Raw genomic sequence first — 21,633 nt, 5'->3', positions numbered from 1 at the left:
GATATTTTTTTTTTTAATGGAAAATGTAAGAATTCTAGAGAGAGAAAGAGAGTATGAATTTCTTGCATCTTCAAACACACATGCAATTTTTTTTTTTTTTTTTTTAGCTTTACATCTAATTGATCACGCACAAAATCGAGGATTTTCACAATCAGCGTGATTCAAAACATTATAAATTAATTTTTACTATTTTTTTATTTTATTTTTTTTTATTTCTACAAATCCTAACCTGCTCTGATACCACTTGTTGGATTTTAAATAAATAATCCACATGTAGAAATCAAGAATATTACAATTAATTAAATAAAACATTTAGTCTCTTACCTGATTGATGATTAAATCGCAAATACCTTTGAGAATTTATTAGTGCCCTTTGAGATATCTGAAAAATAGAGCGTTTTACTCTCTTTTGAAAGTTGTCGATACGATAGGACTGAATAAAAGTTTTAAAACCCTTATATATAACAACAACAGAGGGGACGGCTTCTCTACAAACAAATATATCTTAGCCTCCCTTCCTATCATGGACATTTAGATATCAATGGTTAGAATTAAATCACACCAAATAAGTTGAAAAATCACAATCCAACGGTATAAAACTATACTCCCAATTAGACCACCAAATTGGAAAGTACAACCCAATCCATCAAGTATCAATAATCACATTGCAATCCTATTTTAAAAAACGTAATACATAGGACCATAAAATAATTTTTATTATTTAAATATATATATAAAAATTCCAACACAGTGATCTCCGAAATGCATCTGTCTCTTACGAGGTATGTGTTTGATGGATGGTCGAAGATAAGAAAAGCATCTTTCCTATATTGAAATACATAATATAAACCATGAGACAACTCCCCATGCCCTCACCTATTATTCCTTCCTTGCTTTTCTTCCGAAATACAGGCCAAGAAAAGCAAACCATGAGACAACTTTCCAGCCCCACTTGTACTGCTTCCTTGCTTTCCTTGGCAAAAAAGAAGATGCTACTAATGAGTTATTCCTTTCATTAGTCTCTCGCTCTATCAATCGATATATATATATATATATATAAGTAGTCATTAGTCTCTCCATCTATCAAAAGATATATATAAGTAGGTGTGTCTATGCAATGTTTTGAACATGTATCAATTATGCTTTATAAGCGAAATCCAATTAAAAATTAAGGAGATCAGTTGAGATAGAAGTTTAGACTTTTAAAGTATGACATAATTTTAGTAAATAAAAATTGATATTTTAATTTCTCATATCTAATTCATCTTTTTCACGAGTCTTCACAGGCCAAGAAAAGCATCTTTTGATATATAAAACACACGAGACAACTTGCATCTTTTGATATATTGCTTCCTTGTGAAGTACAAACAATCCCAATAAAAGAAGATGCAACTCATGAATTATTCCTTTCTTTAGTCTCTCTCTCTCTAAATCAATAGATATATATATATAAGTAAGTTTGTGTATGCAAGAAAGTATATTACTCTTGAACTCCGGTTTGCGCTTCAATCCATATTTCCATAAAGCTGTCCACCAGGGCAACATTTAGGTAAGCAATGTAATGTGTGCATGCAATGTCCTTGTGTATACTTTTATTCTTTAGAATGATCATTTGGTTCAATCAAGTAATTTATATGTGTTACAATATCTTTCTATTACACCACATACATACACATGTTATATATATATATATATAAACAATGTTAAATAGTTGTTTTTCCCTTTTAGCACTAGTGTTCAATAGAATGATTTATTTATTAATTTAATACTGATCAAGTAATTCTATATGTTAGCAAATAAAAATTTTGTCGCAATTCCAGCTACTCAACTGCTTTGGTGCATTGAAGTTATTTGCATTGAAATAAGGTATGAATTTGAAATTTTCTATTAAGATATTACTATTTTATATATATATATATATATATATATATATATATATATATATATCATGCTCATAATTTTTATTTTTTGCTTTTACCACTATTATTTAATAGTATGATTTATTAATTTAATGCTAATCAAGTAATTATGTGTGTTGGCAGATAAAAAATTTGTCACAATTCCAGGCACTCAATTCCTTTGATACTGTGAAGTTATTTGAATTGAAATAAGGTGTGTATTTAAAAATTTCTATTAAGATATTAATGTTCATGTGTTACAATATATTTCCCTCACAATATACACGTGTATATATATGTGTGTGTGTGTGTGTGTGTCATATAATGTTAATTTGTTATTTATTTATTTTTATTTTTGCTTTTACCACTATTATTTAATATTATGATTTATTTATTTAATGCTAATAAAGTAATTATGTATGTTGGCAAATAAAAAATTTGTCACAATTTCAGTCACTTAATTCCTTTGGTGCTGTGAAGTAATTTGAATTAATACAAGGTGTGTATTAAAAATTTGTTGTTAAAATATTAGTGTTCATGTGTGACTTCATCTTTTCATTACAATATATATATATATATATATATATATATATATATATATATATATATATATATGTTCAGACAGTATTAAATGTTTTATTTATTTATTTATTTATTTTAGTCTTACCCTTGTTCAATAGTATGATTTATTAATTTAATACCATAATATAGTACAACTTTATATATCCCCCGTCTTATTTTCATAAATGGGTAGTTGAAGGGACAAAAGAATCCCACTGGGCCGGATCTGGCCCAGCCCATTCATTCAGAAAAAGACTCCAACAACTTCCTAGGCCAATCATTCTAGGAATTGGACCTAACTTTGTGGTGGGGCAGCCCAATGAGAAACCAGGCCCACGAAAAATTTTAGGGCAACTGTAGACTTTTATAATAGAAAGAGAGGGAGAGAATGGGGTGATTGTTGAAGTGTAAGGAAACTCTTTCTTAATATAGAGAACCATTTTTTCTTGCATCTTCAATAGTAAAGTATTGTTTGGACCAATAATTATTCATTTACTTATCTTACTAAATAATTTTGCTAGCTAAGACATGTCATTTACCTAAAGTGTTTTTTAATTTCATTTACTTATATAATATTGTTTTTTTTTTTTTTTTCAAAGTTCAAGACAGATTTTGTTCCTAAAGCGCTTTTTAATTTCATTTACCTTAATACATTTTTATACCTCACAGTTCCTAATGCTATGGAAAAATAAGTTACATTATTTTCATTAAGAATACCGTGCTCTACTAAGCTTAAACTTCATAGATAATTTTTATTCCACAATTTCAATTGAATTTTTACCTTTAAATTTTAGCAATGGAAGTATCCAAGTTAGAGTTTTTTCGAAATTATATGCGGGAAACTAAGAAACATGGATATTTCTCTTACGCTCTGTTTGGTTAGATAGAATTAAGTAAAAAAGAAAGGAAAGCGAAAAATTTTACAGCTTTTTTAGAGTTTGGATAGAATGAAAATGAAACGTTCTGGAAAATTTGAATTCTCGTAACTGTTATTTTCTCCAAAACATTTCCTGCCTAAACCATGCGAAAATAAGGGTGCGTTTAGTAACATTTTCGTTTTCTATTTTTGCAGTCTTAAAAAAGTAGAAACATGATTTTGTTTTATTAAGTAAAAAATAGACAACAGAAATAATGTTTATTAACACTTATGCTATGTTTGGTTGGAGGGAAGGATTGAGGGGGGATGGATGAGAGGAGGGATGGATGAATATTTTCGTGTTTTGTTGAAGGGAAGGGAAGAAAGGGAGGAAACAAGGAAGGATGAAGCATCCCTCCTTCCTTTATATTTTTCTATCCGCCCACTTTTGGGGGGAAGAGAGGAGAGAAAGAATGCATAACTATCTATGTATTGGTAATTTACAATTTTAACCTTTTAAAAAATTTTGAAATAAATATCTGCCTTTTATAATTTTATATAAAAGGGTATACTGGTAAAAATAATATAAGAACTCTCGTTCCCTTCATTCCAACCAAACAAGAAAAAAATATCACTCCATTCATCATTTCTACTATCCATTCCATTCAACAAAACATAAAATGGGAAAGACACCCTCCCTTCCCTAGAGATATCTCATCCATCCCTCTTCCTATCTCTTCCATCCATTTTTTCATCCCTCCAACCAAACGAAGCATTATTGTTGTCACAAATTTGAAAATATAAAACAATAACTGTGTTTAGTAATACAACATATTTATTACAAAATGTACTTAATATTCTTTAAATTTTTTATTTTTTTCATGGCAAGAATTTTAGGAGTTATTGATTAGAGGGGAGGGTGAGGGGGAAGGTAGATGACTTGAACACGAACTATCACACATAGGAAGCAACCGAATCACTCAAGCACGACACTTACTTCCATTAATATCAAAAAGTTATAAATCTATAAAATCTAATTTAAAATTATAAATCTTAAAAATACCCAATACATTATAAGTACAAAATTAGATATACCAAGACAAAAACATTTCCACCAATTATGTATATAAATACATGTATATGCATGATGTATACATTTATTATGTGATATATAATATATTTAGCATATGATAATTTATTATGAATAAAAAATATAAAATAATATATCTTATATGTGATAAAATATATATTGTGTTATAATATTGTAAATTAATTATAATTTAATATTTACATATAATATAATATAGATATGATATATAATAATATAAAATATATACTGCTTAATAATTTAATAACATTATATTCTATATCAAAAATTATTTTGTCACAAAAAATAATTTACATTATTATTTAATATTTTTTATATTAAATATATTTTTATCAAATAGAAAATAATATACAATATTTAATTTATTCTATATTAAAAATATATATTTTTATTAACATTTAATATGCAACTTAGTATATAACACAAATAATATAAGTTTTATTTGAAATGAATAATGCTTGTGCAGTAACATTAGTTAAAACGTTTCTACGCTACAGTGCCGAAAACATAAGAAACATCATTTTGATGTTTTCTCTTTTCTTCACAAAAATTGAAAATGTTTTCTGCTATAGAAAAATAAAAATATTTTATTGAACGCGATTTTTGTTTTTGTTTTACTTTTTTAGAGGTTGACAACAGAAAACAAGAAACGTTTCTCGTTTACTAAACGCAACCTAAGTTTTTCTCGTCAAAGCAACATATTTCTATTTTGCATTCCCATTTTATCCAACAACTATATCGATAATTGTAGGTCACCAATAATAAATAAATAAATAAAAATTAACTTGGTTTCAAAGAATTACAAACCAGCAATAACTTTATTGGTGGTAGAGTTTGAATTAACTTCTATAAATAGTTATTTGTAATGTGTCACTTAATTGGAAAACAATATCATTTTTTTTTATAGATATATATAACTACTAATTAATTTTTTATTATTCTACTATTTATTTTATTATTTTACTATTTTTATAAAATAAGGACAATATAACATAAGGACAATTTAGGTAAGTACAAATATTTTTAGTAACTTTTATGCTATTCAATACAATTTTTTTGAATAAATTTTCACCTTAACCAAATGCATGCTAGAAAATAAATTTTCTTTTCATTCACTTCACTTTTCTTTTCGTTTTCCATTTCTTTTCTTTTCATTTTCCATTTCTTTTCTTTTCTTCTTAGTTCTATCGTGGCAATTACATGTTTTTGGACACTTTAAAGACACGATGTAGTGGTTTTGTAATTATTATATTTTAAAAAAATGAGATTCAATACAATTTAAAATGTGTTATGGGTTAATTAAAAATAATATAAAATTTAAGAAAACAAAATTAACAATCATCTCACTATAAGTTCAAAATTAATGATTTTATCCATGATTATATGTATAAAATGAAAAATAAAATTTTTTTATATATATAATTAAATATTATATTATTATTTTTTGATGTATTCATATATTTGCTTTGTAGGTGAAAACATTATGTTTGCATTTGATTTAGACTTTAGGAGGGATAAATTAAAATTTTGTTTTGTTTTAAACTCGTATAATAAAAAACTGGGTCATTGATTTGTATTTAATTGTTCAAAGTTTATACTTGTTGATCAAAATACCACCCAACTATAATGATCTTTCAAGTACATAAAATGAATATTTTCCCAAGTAAATGATAGACGTTTGATAGTTAACAAAATCATGTATTATACTCTTATAGTACACATATGTTCTTACAAATAAAAACTATGTATATTTGTATTTTTTAGTTGAATTATATACTACACGTATTATATATTTTCAGTATTATATATTATGCAACATATTCTTTGATCAATATTGCATTATAAGAAAGAAAAAAAATTTAAATGGTGTGCAACTATAGGAAAATAATTGGTAATTAACCTAAAAATTCAACTTTCCTAGTTAGTAAGAAAGCTATTATTTTTATATTTCATGATTCATAACCAGTGTCATATATATATATATATATATATATATATAGGTATTTTATAAAATTTTACAGTGAATTAAATAACTTTGTACTTATGCTTGTTTTTAAAAAAATTATATATGAATAATGGTGATAAAAAATGGAAATTCTATTTCCTTTATGAGTAAAAGAAATACAATGAATTATATACTTATACTTATTTGTAATATATATGAACAAATAATATATAAATGCTACCACATTTTTTACTATAATTGTCTATTACCATTCGTGTTATAGTTGTATATGTATATGTACATATATAATCAACTCTTTCACGCCACTAATAAGGTGTTAGTTTGATAATCCAATTCATTACTTAGAGCCCATTTAGGGTTGCTGTTGAAAAAAAAAAAAAAAAAAAAAAAAAACGATTTTATCGGTAAATGTGTCAAAAAATTGCGGTCAATAAACAGTATTTAGGTGTTTGATGACACCTTATAATAATGTAATGGCCTTACTCCAGAAGACCCGATTCACTAACGGGTTATGATACGATTTCGGGTCTTTGCCCGGACCCGAGGACATACTAGGGGCAAAACGGCCATTTCTTAATTCATTACCGGCCTTTATTGAGTTTCATTTAATCACTGCAATTCACAACGTGGCTTAAAGTCATCATTCGAATCAAGTGTGCAAGTCTAAGACAAATTTGGTTCAACAACCCTACGATCAAGCGCAGGGTGCGCTGCGATCAATTGTAGGTTGTTAACCCTGTGCCATTGTACGCGGGAAAGATTGCATGCGCGCATGGCCCAATGCCCTACGATCGAGCGTAGGACCTCTACGATCGATCATCCAAAACATAATTTTATAGTGAATAGTAAAATCAACTTTAAAAAATTTTGATATTTTAAAAACTGGGGGTGCGATCGATCATATCATACCAAGAGATTTTTTTTAAAAAAAATGTCCCATTTTAAAATACCTTACTTTTTAAAACAACATTTGGTCACTTAAACCATTTGAAACATGTCCTAACCAAAACAGAATGAATAATAACCATGTTTACAACAACAACCGTAAATGTAACCGCACCCCTTTCCCAAAACCTAAACTCACTCAATACACTCATATCGAAAATCAATAACCCTTATGGCACAAGGCAACCGCTCGTACTCTTTAGGAACATCGGCTAACTATCCCTGCGTAAGTCAACCTCTCATCACCATTTGGGACCTAGCTACCGATCACCGGAAAAAGTCTACCGTTCGTTTTCTATTTATCACAATTCACATTCGGGAACAAGACAACCACTCGTTTCCTATTTATCACAACCACATTTGGGAAAAGGCAATCGCTCATCTCCCACTTACCACAAACCCTTTCACCTCAAACTTTGAAAATCAAGCCCCACATAAGCTTTGAAAATGCGTCCATCTCACACAACCATCCAATCCACAAATGCACTACATAATGCATGCATGATGAATGTTCCTTGTAAACCTAAACCTCTAGTTGTTAAGAAGCTAATCACCTAGCCATCATCATGGAAGTAAGCATGCTCTTAAAAAACAATACATCAAATCACCTCAAGAGTACACGTATTAATAATCATAAGAGAAGCACTAAGAAGATAACCATATTCAATAATATGTTTTTTCATCTTTAATCAAACAAGAAGGCTCATTTACACAATTTGACAAACACCTAACATCCTTGTAGTCAAGAGAGTTCAATTATAATCATTAATTGCATAGATTTAACAAATTTCACATCGGAACATATACAACTTTTCTAGAATCATCAATTTAGCTTGCAAGTTGACACAACTTCATCCTACCAAGCATGCTAGCAAGAATTTAACACGAACATCATATGAATTTGACAATTAGATACCAAGTAACTAGTAGATAGCATGAAGGTTAACATAGTGACCAAATTTATCCACAAAATCACATATAGCATGCTACATCACAAATTATTTATATAAAAACTCTCAATAACAAAGGACTCCATAAATTAGACACCCCTACCTCTTGAAGCAAGCAAACCTAGCCATGCTCCCATGATGAAACTCTATCAAATTGAATGCTAATACCACCAAGATGAAGAGGAATGTGAGGAGAACAACAATTTCTCCTAGAGCCACCCCAAAATCTAAGCCCTTGCCTCTAGATCCAAAACTTCAATGTGCTCCAATCTTTTGCAAAAATGATACCAAAAGAAACTATTAAAGTGTGTATCAAACTTTTCTTCTAGCTCAAATCTCACTATAAATAAATCAAACCTAGGGTTTAAGTATGAAAATGTGTAACAAAATGAAATAGAGAGAAAGAGTAAAGAGAGAGAGATGGGGGAAAATGGGCAAAATTCTGATTCTAACTCCTTTTATTCCTACTTTAGGGGTGCACACGGTTCGGTTTAGTACGGTTTCGACAGGAACCAGAACCAGAACCGGTCACAATGGTTCCTTAAAAATGGAACCGGAACAGGAACCATGTTTGTATGGAACCGAACTGAACTGAACTGTGAATACTGGTTTGGTTCTGATCAGTTCCATGGTTCCCTACCTATGAACTTTTTTCCTGTTGTTCCCTTACTTATTTGAAGGCTTTGAGCCTTTGAGCCCATAGCTAAAACAATTAAACAGAGTTACAGAATACAATAGCAAAAATAAAAATAAAAATAAATACAGAAAATATAACTTCAAACTGATTGTCGCTAACTAAGAAGTCTGAGATGGTGTGTGGGTGTAGATCGGATAAGCCGTCTCAGGAAACAGAGTTACAAAGAAGATGAGAACTTGATCGGAGAAGCTATGTCGCAGTGTCGCAAACTGAGATGGTGTGTGGGCGATAGTCGCGATACAGAAGATGAGAGGATGTGAGGACTGATGAGTGATGAGGAGTGAGGACTGGTGAGTGATGAGGAGTGAGGACTGGTAAGTGATGAGGGTTAGGTTTAGGTTTAGATGAGTTTTTGTGGTTTAGTGGTGGACCACGTGTAACTTACTACTATATGGTATGAGTCATTAAAAATATATATAATCATATATACATATATATATATGTATATATATATATATATTATATATACGATTCCGGTTCCCACGGGTCTGGAACCGAAACCAAAATCGTAAGCCTACGGTTCCTATTTTTATAACCGGGACTGGGACTGGGACTGGAACAGGAAGTGTGAGAACCAGAACCAAAGCCCCGGCTCTGTTCGATTCCACGGTTTTTTTGTGCACCCCTATCCCAGTTAGCTAAATGGTGGTCACCATTCCATGCACCAAAAATAATAAAATGCCCTTCCGTGAGTAATATAACCACAACCATGCCATAAGTATACCTTTAGGTACACATATGCATGTATGTATATATGTATATATACACACATACCAATAATGAAATGCTAATGAAACCAAAAAAAAATTCGAGGGCCTTGGGTCCACACGGGACCTCACGGGCTTGAAAATTAAAAAATGATGAAACTACTCGTAATGCATTTCAAAGAATTCTAAATTCGAAGAAACTCCCTAAACAACCCTTGGCACTCATGTGGTATGTAAATCGATGCACGAAAATAATGAATATAAAAATAAATAAAAATGCCAAAAATATTTGAAAAAATCTGAGACGATACAAATAAGTACTTATCACAATTAATTTATTTTTTAAAATTATTTGGTAATAATATTTTTAAAATACTTCTATAGCTAACTTTACAATAATATACTTTATTAGGATGTTATCATATTTGATAATAGAACTTTTGTGACGACTCGAACCCAAGGGTCCGAATCGCTAACCGGGTCCTTACCCGAACCCGAAATCAACTAAAGACGTTACCGTCCTTTCTTATGTCAATACATAATATATGTGTCATCCCAGGGTTTATAAATAATAATAATAATAATAATAATAATAATAATAAAATGAAATCATAGCTATAAAATATGTCAAAACAGTCCATTAACCCATCAAAACATATGGAGAAACGTCGTCTGCCACTTCCTTCACGTGACCTAAACATTGTTAAAATGATGGGATGAGTATAAAGCTAAGTAGAAAATGTCTAAGACGCACCTCTTATGACCCTATGAATCCACATAAGGAATAGAGTAGAAATAAATGGGATCATGCCTCGGGAAAAACAAGTAAAGTAACGATAATAATCAACAAATACATACGCAAGTCGTATAACTACCAAATAAACAATGTATACCAATGCAATGCCATGCTATGTAATGTTGTTCCCCATTTCTGAAACAATACCATTTCAACTTCCAAACCGTTAGTGCTATCTGACCCAAGGCACCTACAAGGCGTCATGAAGGGAGGGTTGGCTAGCTTTCCCCGACCACATGGCACCTCTATGGCGTCGTCTGGGTCTAGGTAGGTTAACCACACTAGAGTCTCTCTCTAGCTCCCCTCTAGACCACTCTAACACCACGGACCACTAAGCGCCCCCTAGGCATCTGGTTTTTCACAAACACTTTCGAAAACGTTTCCCCAAATCAATTTCATTGGTTTTAAAAAAAATACATTTCCCCTTTTTCTTTCTCAATGGATGCATGAATGTTTCATGCTTCACAATTTAACATAATTTTCACATCATCAAACCGGAATAACATTTCATAATAAAGAAGAATTTTCTCATGAATTTATAGCATGTTTTAAGTCAATAAATTTTCGACAATTACACATATTAAACAAGGACATAATCACAAAGGCATGCTTTCCGTATCTAATCAACAAATCATACACACGTATATTATTTACATATAACACACATAGAGATACACATCATATATCTAGCATCACGGCAATTCCTCTAAAAAAATTTACAATCTAGCATGTTATACTTCAATTATAGGGAATTAATTCACAAAAAAATCTAAGAGATTATAAATTAGAACACCCCTACCTCAAATAATGCAAAAACCCCCCAATTTATGCCCAATTTTTGAAATTTCAAGGGTTGGCCAAACAAGGATTTACTTCAATCAAAATGACGACCTCGACGAGCTCTCCAACATTGCCTAAGGAAGCACTATCAAATTCCCAAAGAGTTAGGCTTAATCAAGCCTTGAATTAGTGTAAAAAGAAAAAGAAAAATGGAAGAAGAGAAAGAGAAAGAGAAGCTGCTGGGAGTGAAAAGAAAATGAGGCCAAGAAATGACCTCTTGACCATTAAAGGCTAAAGTGGTAGGTCCCACCACTAAAGAAATATCTAACCTTTTTAAAAAAAATTTTCCACCACAACATATATATATATATATATATATATATATATATATATATATATAAATGAATCATATATATTACAACTTTACTAAGAAATGAATGTAATTGTCTTTATAAAAAATAAAAAGGATAAAATTGTCTAATAAAAAATAGTTACTTAAAATATACAACTTCAATCCAGAATACAGTTTTAAAGCTCCAAATTTTAACTTCATTCAAAAGCTCTACTAAACTAAATCTGGTAATTATTAAAAACACTTTTAATGGTTACCAAACACATCTAAAAATAATTTTTTAAAAAATAAAAGTGCTTTTAAGCCGTGAAGAAACAATCCCAAATGGTTCATGACCCGATTCATTACATATTTGATTGAGTGAGTTTGATAACGCAAAATTAATACCACTTAACAAAATAAGTGTTACTTAAAATATGATAAAAAATTTAGTGATGAAGAGTTTACTTATCATTGAACACTTAAAATTCCAAAAAATATAAGAAAATGTTTTAAATTTATAACTAAAATTTAAAATTTCAGCACTTGAAATTTAGCTCCTAAAAATTTTGGGCGCGTAATTTTTAATTTTACTAAACAACGCCTAACTTTCTTTAAACTTCATAAATCATAATTTATATTCAATTTAAGATTCAAAGACCTCAAACAATCATGCTTAAAATAATAATAATAAAAATAAATAAATCATGCTTAAACATAAAAAAAAATAAATCATGCTTAAACTTTATTTTAATTTGATGTCACAAGATACACAAATCATAACTTCTATTAAATTTGGATTCTAAAAGACATTAAATGGCATGCTTTAGTTACGCTCTTAGTCCACAACTCTGAGATACATATCATTATGAAAAATAAAAATTCTACATATTTTATGCTACAATTCACCCCACTACATAGTATAATATTATCCGCATTGTGTATCCGAGCTCTCATGATTTTACTCTTGGGTTTTACCCTAAAAGGCCTCGTACAAATTGGAGTGTAAAAATCCTATATATACACTTTACCTTTCCATACACAAGCGATGTGAGATTGTGCACCAGTAGCTCGCCCAGTATGGTAGCCAATCAATGCCTCTTGCACCCGCCCACGAGGTCGCCAAAATCACCCCCCTTAGGGGCCCAATGTCCACGTTGGCCACACTTCCAATTGGTCAGGCTCTAATACCATTTATAACGACCCACTCCACCACATGGTATATAATATTGTCTGCATTAGGCCAGAGCCTGCACGATTAGGTTCTAAAGCTTTACTCCAAAAGGCCTCGTACCAAATCTTTCATATATATCACTTCTCATTTCCATGCCCAAGCAATATGAAATTGTGCACCTGTAGCTCACTCAGTGTGATAGTCTGTTAGTGCCTCTTACACCTGCCCACGACACACCAATCCACAAGGTCGCCACAATCACCCCCTTAGGGGCCCAACGTCCCCGTTGGCTATACCTCTGACTGGGTCAAACTCTCATACATTTGTAACGACCAACTCCACCAGATAGTATGATATTGTACGCTTTGAGCCTGAGCTTGACCCAGCTAGAAGTGCGGCTAACAGGGACGTTGGACCTTTAAGGAGGATGGGGGGTGATTGTGCTAGCCTTGTGGGCGGGTGTCTCGCGAGTGTGCAAGAGATATTGACAAACTACTACACTGAACGAACTACAAGTCTACAATCTCACATCAAATTTTGGGACACAATTCACATATCTAGTGTTCGATCAACTCCTAAAGGTATTAAATCTTTGTCTTTCGACATCTACATATTCATAGTTTTCCTAAAGTGAGTGAGGACACATTTTAGAATTTGAATGCCATCACATCAGACATAATAAATATTTGAAAGAAATTTTTATTGAGTTTAGCTATATGTTACTATTTATTAGAGTGTAAAAAAAAATTAGGCCATAAAATAGTTACAAATAGGCCCTAATAAGTTCAGATATAACCCATTATATCATCATGTCATTTCACTCCGAGGCCCATGATGTGAAAAATAAATGCATAAACGCAGAATTAAGAAATTAAACTATTCAAGTGCAATATCAAACAAACAAAAACTAAGAACTTACATAATTGCAATAAAATCAATTTGTCAGCAGATAGGTTATAGCTTACACTTGCAAACCATTGCAATAGACTTTTCAAAATTTTCATATCCAACGTCATATATATATATATATATGCTACTTATGTTGCATTCAAAATTCACGCAGAGGCAATGGAGTTGATTCAACCTTTGTACGATATTGTGAAAAACATGTGCACACCCATTTGTAGACGTGTGGATTATGCGATAAACCTGTCAAAGAATTTCACAGAGCTGAGCGGGAGAGTAAAAAAATTATGCGACAGGAGGGATGACATTATATATCAGATTGACCTTGTTAAGCTACAAAAGGGTCCTACAAGAGAATGCAATGGCTGGCTTGAAAGGGTGGATGAGATTGATAAGAAGACGAAAGAAGATGAGCAGCTCATTGGCAAAAGATGTTTTAATGGATGGTTTCCAGATGTCATTTCTTGTGTGAAGCTCGGTAAGCATGTGGTGGAAATGATCGAGCAGGTTAAAGAGCTCCAAGAGGAATCCAGGTTTGAAGACGGTTTTGTCATTGATTTGCCACCAAAAATAGTTGAGGAGAGGCCTGTTGATGCTTTGATAATGGGGAATTCAACTAATCTCACCTTGCAAAAGATACGAGATTCCATAAGAGATGAGGGTGTCCAAAAGATTGGAATTTGGGGCATGGGTGGGGTGGGAAAGACAACCTTAATGAATGTCTTGAATAATGAGCCTGAAATTCAAACTATGTTTCATATTGTAATATGGGTAACTGTCTCAAAATCTTGGAGCATTAGGAAGATTCAAGAAGAAGTTGCACTGCGCTTGTCATTACTGGATGTAAAGGATAAACCAGATGACAGAGTTTCAATAATGTTGTTTGAGAAACTCAAGGGCAAGAAGTATTTGTTGCTTCTGGATGATGTTTGGGAAGAAGTGGATTTGAGTAGAGTGGGTATACCAAGTCCAAGTCAAGAGAAGGGTTGCAAAATTGTTCTGACAACCAGAAAAATTCGAGTTTGTCAAAAAATGTCAACTGATAAGGAGATCAAAGTGGAAGTTTTGGACCAAAGTGAAGCATGGGAATTGTTTAACTCAAAAGCGGGAGAAATCTCATTGCTCCCAACCATCAAGCCGATTGCTGAAAAAATCGTCAGAAAGTGTGGTGGCTTACCACTTGCACTAAAAGTAGCAGGTGGGGTGTTGAGAATGGTTGAAGATGTAAGCGTGTGGCGTAATTTTTTGAACAAGTTGAATTCACCAGCTATGTCTTTCATTGAAGATATGAATGAGGATGTGTTCAGGTCATTGAAGGTCAGTTACCACGCGTTGAAGGATGACAGCATCAAGAATTGTTTTCTGTATTGTGGCTTGTGTCCGGAAGATGAAAAGATTAAAAAATCTCGGCTGATCACTTATTGGAGAGCGGAGGGGTTTCTTTGGAGTAAAGGGACTTTGAAAGATGCTTATGATGATGGGCGTGCGAAATTACATGACCTTATTGGTGCATCTCTGTTGGAGAAGTGTGAGGATGAAAAACATGTAAAGATGCATGATGTGGTTCGAGATTTAGTTCTGATGATGACTTCTGCAGGAGGAGAGGAGAGCAGGTTCATGGTGAGAGCGGGACTGTCCATGACGTCCCTGCAGGAAATACCTGATATTGATGATAAGGAATGGGAAGAAGCAAGTAGGATTTCATTTATGAATGCCGAGGGATACAAATTACCAGAGAAGCCAAAATGTCCCAAGCTGTCAACATTGCTGCTTCAGCCACGTGGATATTATCTGGAGGCAATACCTGAATGTTTCTTCAATCACATGCCTAACCTTCGACTTTTGGATCTATCAAGAAGTGGCATCTCCTCATTGCCATCTTCCATCTCAAATTTGGTCAGCCTTCGAGCATTGCTTCTGAAAGGATGCGAGTATTTACATGCTCTCCCTGAGGAAGTAAGTGTGCTCCAGAGACTTGAGGTGCTCCATGTCAGTCATGCGTACAAAACGAAATGGGGACTGAAGGTTCGGACTAACCTTTCCTCAAAAAGTGGGATATTGTGGAAGTTGACCAGCCTTAAAAGTTTGAAATTTTCACCTCTAAGTTTGAGAGTCACCAGAGATGGGATGGTTCCTTCTAGTGTGACCATATCCAGACTTTCCCTGCTTCAAGAATTGAGTATTAAAACGATGGAATTGAGTATTAGACGGTTAAAAGGGGATGATGAAGAAAGTTTGGAAACTTTTGCAAAAGAGGTTGGCAGCTTGACTCGGCTCTCTTCACTTAAATTCCACTTCAGAACAATGAATTGTCTGAAACACTTTATCCATAACAGCCAACCATGGAGAGATCGTACCATACAGAAATTCCAATTCTATGTTGGAGAATTTCTGACATCATCAAATCTTCCCAAAATATTTGAGAGGTACCTGTTATTTGAGCCGGAGTATAAGGATGATGGGGGAGTAACTTCTGAAGAAATTAAGGAGGTACTCATACGTTCGGAGTATTTTTACCTAGAGGGTTGTCAAACCCTTCAAATACTATCAGAATTGGGCGCGGAAACAGTTAATGGGTTAAAAGGTTTATCCGTCAGTTTTGGTATTAATGAATATATGATAGATGAAGATGGATTGCGAGGGAATGTTTTTGAAAACTTAGAATACCTTCGATTGAATTGCTTACATAGTTTTAGGGGCATCTGCTGCGACAAATTACCAATGCAATTAAGCAGCAGCACCAATAGCTTCACTAAACTGAAGGACTTGAAAATAATTCGATGCCATTCAACGAAGAAGGTGTTCTCATGGGGATTGATTCCGCAACTCCTTAATTTGGAATCATTGGAAATTATTAATTGTTTGGGAATGGAGGAGATAATTTCAGCTGATTTCGACGAGAGGGAGGAGGACAACAGGAGGCTTGAACACGTGAACCTACCCAATTTGAAGCTTTTGGATCTTTGGGTTGTACCAGAATTGGTTGGCTTCTCCAAGAGGAAGAGGAACCATCTGTACTTGCATTGCCCCTCCTTAGAGGAGGTTAGTTTTTACAAATGTCCAAAACTGGATATCTTTCCTTTTGGCATCGACAGTGCACCTCATTTGAGAAAGATTAAAGGAGAACCGAAATGGTGGGAAGCATTAAAATGGGAAGACGACGCCACTAAATCACGATTCGCCCCTCTCTTCCATATATACATGGGACGTTGATTCCTCCCAATGACGTTGTAGTCCCTGCAGACAGGTAAACAATACGACACTGCAATTCTGTTTAATATTAGCACCCTTTAATGAAGTTGTAGTCCCTGCGTGCAGGTAACAATACTACACTGATACCACACAATTTGAATTTTTTTCTTCGAATCTACAAATAACTATACTTCCGGCCACCTCATATAACTACCTTTTCTTATTCGTTTTAATTGCTCAAACAATTTTCTTTTCTTTGTAATGAATACGCTAAAACTTTGTTGCCATAGATTTGGTTCGAAACTACCTGGGATTTCTAAATTCACAATGTTGGGTAGATTGATAATGTAAGGAATTAAAAATTAATCTCACGTGAAAAGCTTTAAAACTTTCTTCAAATTAATAAATAGTACTGACATGCTTGTAAATTTTGCATTCGGTTTTTCATTTTTGAATGCTCTCTTTCCTTCGATTTTTTGTCGGTCTAAATTACAAACAATTTAATAGTGTTCAGGGAATATTGTTAACGGCAGAAATTTAGAGACATTTTTGTATGCTGAGGAGTTTTGTCAAAATTCAGATGGTAAGGGCAGACATTAGGGTACGCTTCTTCAAAGTCTCATAAATTTACGTTGCTTCAAATTACTGCATCAACTTTAACCGATAGCAATATTTTGTGACCAAGATAGATCAACAGGATTTGATGGTAAGTGGTGCGTTGTTAACTGTTCTTTTTTAAGATTTTGGGTGTTTTATCTAGAATAAAAGGCACAACCTTTAATATAAAATTGTGCTTTGTTTGATACCTGTGATTCATTTGGTGTTCCAAACTCTTACGATGTTGGAGAGGTTGTAACTCAACTATTTATATATTCTTAGTCGTATGTAGTGAATGATGCTTCTCTATGCAGCCGATATGGACCATTTAATGTGGGACTTAGCTCTCAAATGTCTTTCCAGCTCTCCGTCTCTGCTCACTGTTGTGGAGTTTGGTTACCGGCCTCTTCAAGGAAATGATATGATTTTATATCTGTTTTCTTCTTTGCGTATGTCATGGAAGGTGTTGAGTTGTTCTGCTACAGCAACTAACAGTTTCTCAAATCTCTATGTTGATTATGTATTTGATAAGGAGCGACTGATACTTATTTGCTTAATAACTTATATTTGTATATATTGTCTTAAGGTTGTTTGATTTGAGCTCATCCCATTTATATCATTTCATGTAATCGATGAGCTGACCAGTAGCTAAAGACCTCTATGCTTTGTTATTATTTTATGTACTTTATTCATCAACAAAATCTGTGTAAGCAGAGTTTGTGACTGCTGATATTATGAAAATTGTGAAGTGTTATAAACTATTGTGAAAATTGTGAAGTATTATGAAAATTGTGAAGTGTTATAAACTATTAAAGCATGTTATTGTTTTCATATATTGCATAGTAAATTTATTTTCCTATTACACATTGGTTTCATTGAAAAGACAAGATTGCATTAGGCCTTTAACTTTTTTGGTGCGAGGCATAGTATTTTGTCAACTTGGACCTTCCTGCTCATTTTCTTGGACAAGGTATGGCTTTCAAAACTCTTTTCTTGTTAATGAGGTTTCTAATTTATTTTGTCTAAATCATGCAATGATCATTTCTTTCTGGAATAAAGTAAGGCTTTTTCCCCCAAATTTTGTCTAGTGTCAGTTATTAAGGGTTAGTTTGGTGTGATGGAATGAAATAAAAGGAAGTGGAATGGAATGGTTTTTTTTTCCATTACTGTGTTTGATGCCAATTTTAAAGTTGGAATTATCATTTTAAAGTTGGAATGGTCATTCTATTAAAATCATTCCACATTCCAACAAAAAAAACGACCATTCCATTCCCTACTCATTCCATTTCCACCTCCATTCTCATTCCATTCCAATTCATTCTACCACACCAAACTAGCCCTAAATTAACTTTCCAATTTTCACGGGAATGTGAATGCTCTCTCTCTCTCTAGTGCATGATTTTTATCCGGAAAAAGAATACGTAACTTTATATTGGATAACTTGACATTGAATGTGAATTCTGAAGCCTCACCAATTGGTATTGCTCTCTGTTAATCTTTGAAGATACACAAATTTGAAGTGGCAAATCAATTCTCATTCACTCATTACCCTGAAAATGAACAGGGGGCCATACCAAGCTTTAGAGATCTGTTACACAAATTTATATATTACAAGTGATTCTGAATCAGAAAATACTGCTATTTTACGTTCTTTTGATCCTAATAAGGCTTTGTTGAAGTCAAAGCAATGAGTATCGATATTAGCACTTCGGATGACAATTTAGCCTCCCTCGTTTCTGATGTCATCTGTAGCAGTTTTAACAACATTTAGTAGAAGCAACAAGAGCATCCCTCAGGATTGGTTGCATATTTGTGAATGAAGCTGCTCTGGTTTTGTTCTTGAACAATATTTGTGTAGGTTTAATTATATAACCACTAGTAATCTTGCTAGTGCTTCAAGCTTTAAAAATTTTGCAAGCAAAATGCGATTTTTACTAAAGTAGAAACATCAAAAGAAACCAGAGGTTATTGTTTGTCATCCGAGAATTGGCTTTCATCAGCTAGTCCTCACTTTTACATTCCAAATTTCATAATTTTCTCTTCCAAAAATTGGGGAAAAAAAAAGAGTGTGTCATGCCTATTTCTCCTGGAAATGAGCCAACACTATCATTTTCTGCTTGCAGTCTTCTGACAGCATTGCAGAAGATGGGAATCAATGGAACAGTTGAATGAGGCACGGATGGTGTTGAATCAGAAAATGCTTCAATTGTAGGTGTTACTCAGCCTAACAAGGCTTTGATTGAAGTCAATGCAACAACTAGTGTTATAAAACAACTTTTTTTTCTCTCTTTTTCCAACCAAATAATTCACATAATACTCTTGGAAAAAATTTGAACTCAAAATGCTTTTTATTTTGGAAGGAGTGGGAAAATACCATTAAACCATATATCTTGGTAGTACATATAATTTTCTTGCTTCATATGATTGCTGTAGTTTTAAAATATAACTTCGGAAAATTAATATTCGATATTCATCTTTTGCATGCTTGTTCTCAGGCCAAGAAAAGCATTTTTTTTTTTTTTTTTTTTTTTTTGTGAAAGGCTAATTTCAAATGTGTGTATATATAAGAGTAATAAGTACAAAGCCCATTAATGGGATGGTCCAGAAGACCCAATCGAAGACAAAATGGCAAATAGCCCAACCCAGCTAGAAGCCCAGCCCTAAATTTAAAAACATGACCGTTGGTACTTGGCCATCTAAATCAGAAAGATTCTCAGAACAACGAACAGGGCATCCCCTGCACAGCTATCAATCCGGGGGCTTAGGTGGAAATCGAAGAACTGAAGCCGGCAATTCCCATTCCGAGACGGATGTGCCTAGCTGTAGCAGATTGATAGAAGGAACAAGACATCAGTTTTAGTCTTACAGTGTCAGGAGTGAGCCTAAGAACTGTGGATGCAAGTCTTGATTTGCCCTTCATAGCCCTTCGATTCCTTTCAGACCAGATATGATAAACAACCGTAGCAAAGCACAATTTAGAGTCAACAGCCCTGTAATTCATTTGTTTGATCTTCCCCAATTTACCATTGCCATCCACTAGGAGGGAAGAGTGTAGAAGCCACAACCTGTTTGTATAAATGACCCAAAGGGGCTAACATAAGAGCATTGAAAGAAAAGGTGGTCATGAGATTCAGGTAAGCTTGCACGTAGCTTACAGAGGTTGGTTGGACTTCTATGAGCCATAGGCTTGCGGTCCAAAGTAGATAATCGAGTGTGACATGCCATCCACAAAATGAAATTGTGTTTGGGAATGGAAGGTGGGGACAGTGAAGAGAATGGACCAAGTGAACAACAATTGTCAAACCAAAAATTGGAAAGTAGTCCATTACCAATTTCAACCTTGACAAGAGGTTTGATGGCTGGTCGAAGCTGAAGTAGTTTCTTTCAGTTCCATGGGCATTGACCAGGAACAGTGATCTCCCAAATGCATCTGTCTCTTACGAGGTATGTGTTGATCCATTTGACCCATGTGCGAAGATTAGGGATTCCCAGACCACCTGCACTCTTTGGAAGACAAACAGTGAACCATTCCACTTTAGCTCCATTCTTCCTGAGCTCCATTCATCTTTTTCATGAGTGTTCACAAGCCAAGAAAAGCACCTTTTGTTATATTGCTTCCTTGTGAAATACAAACAATCCCAAGAAAAGAAGATGCAACTCATGAATTATTCCTTTCTTTAGTCTCTCTTTCTAAATCAATAGATATATATATATATAAGTAAGTTTGTGTATGCAAGAAAGTATATTACTCTGGAACTCCGGTTTGCAGCTTTCTTCCGTCATATAAATCATAATTTTAACTCTTCAATCCATATTTCCATAAAGCTGTCCACCAGGGCAACATTTAGGTAAGCAATGTAATGTGTGCATGCAATTTCCTTGTGTATACTTTTATTCGTTAGAATGATCATTTGGTTCAATCAAGTAATTTATATGTGTTACAATATCTTTCTATTATACTATATACATACACATGTTATATATATATATAAACAATGTTAAATTGTTGCTTTTTCCTTTTAGCACTATTGTTCAATAGTATGATTTATTTATTAATATAATACTGATCAAGTAATTATATATGTTGACAGATAAAAATTTGTCGCAATTCCAGCTACTCAATTCCTTTGGTGCATTGAAGTTATTTGCATTGAAATAAGGTATGAATT

At 33.1% G+C, this 21,633-nt stretch overlaps 1 protein-coding gene across 4 annotated transcripts; it reads left to right on the top strand.

The window, feature by feature from the left end:
* Positions 1-1,252: 1,252 nt before the first annotated feature.
* LOC132299436 (disease resistance protein At4g27190-like) lies at positions 1,253-18,437 on the top strand. Of its 4 annotated transcripts, none has more exons than XR_009480118.1 (6): positions 1,253-1,549; positions 1,794-1,866; positions 2,043-2,112; positions 13,833-16,922; positions 17,448-17,573; positions 17,779-18,437. XR_009480118.1 is itself a non-coding variant. In XM_059796044.1 (5 exons), exon 4 carries the CDS (start codon positions 13,838-13,840, stop codon positions 16,886-16,888), a length of 3,051 nt encoding a protein of 1,016 aa, XP_059652027.1. In that variant the 5' UTR covers positions 1,253-1,549; positions 1,794-1,866; positions 2,043-2,112; positions 13,833-13,837; the 3' UTR covers positions 16,889-16,922; positions 17,779-18,437. The 4 variants fall into 4 exon arrangements, 1 of the variants encoding a protein (XP_059652027.1); XR_009480117.1 differs by having other exon boundaries at positions 17,382-17,573; XR_009480116.1 differs by having other exon boundaries at positions 1,254-1,549; positions 17,375-17,573.
* Positions 18,438-21,633: the final 3,196 nt, after the last annotated feature.

This window comes from Cornus florida, unplaced genomic scaffold (assembly GCF_030987335.1).
Source record: "Cornus florida cultivar Cherokee Brave unplaced genomic scaffold, ASM3098733v1 CherokeeBrave_3.0.0_Hap2_Chr03, whole genome shotgun sequence".
Taxonomy (NCBI): Eukaryota; Viridiplantae; Streptophyta; class Magnoliopsida; order Cornales; family Cornaceae; genus Cornus; species Cornus florida.
Note: the sequence above shows the minus strand (reverse complement) of the source record. Positions and strands in the feature narration are given on the sequence as shown.

Coding starts and splice junctions, on each gene's coding strand:
- LOC132299436 (XM_059796044.1), top strand. CDS start 13,838: ATGGAGTTGATTCAACCTTTGTACGATATTGTGAAAAACATGTGCACA.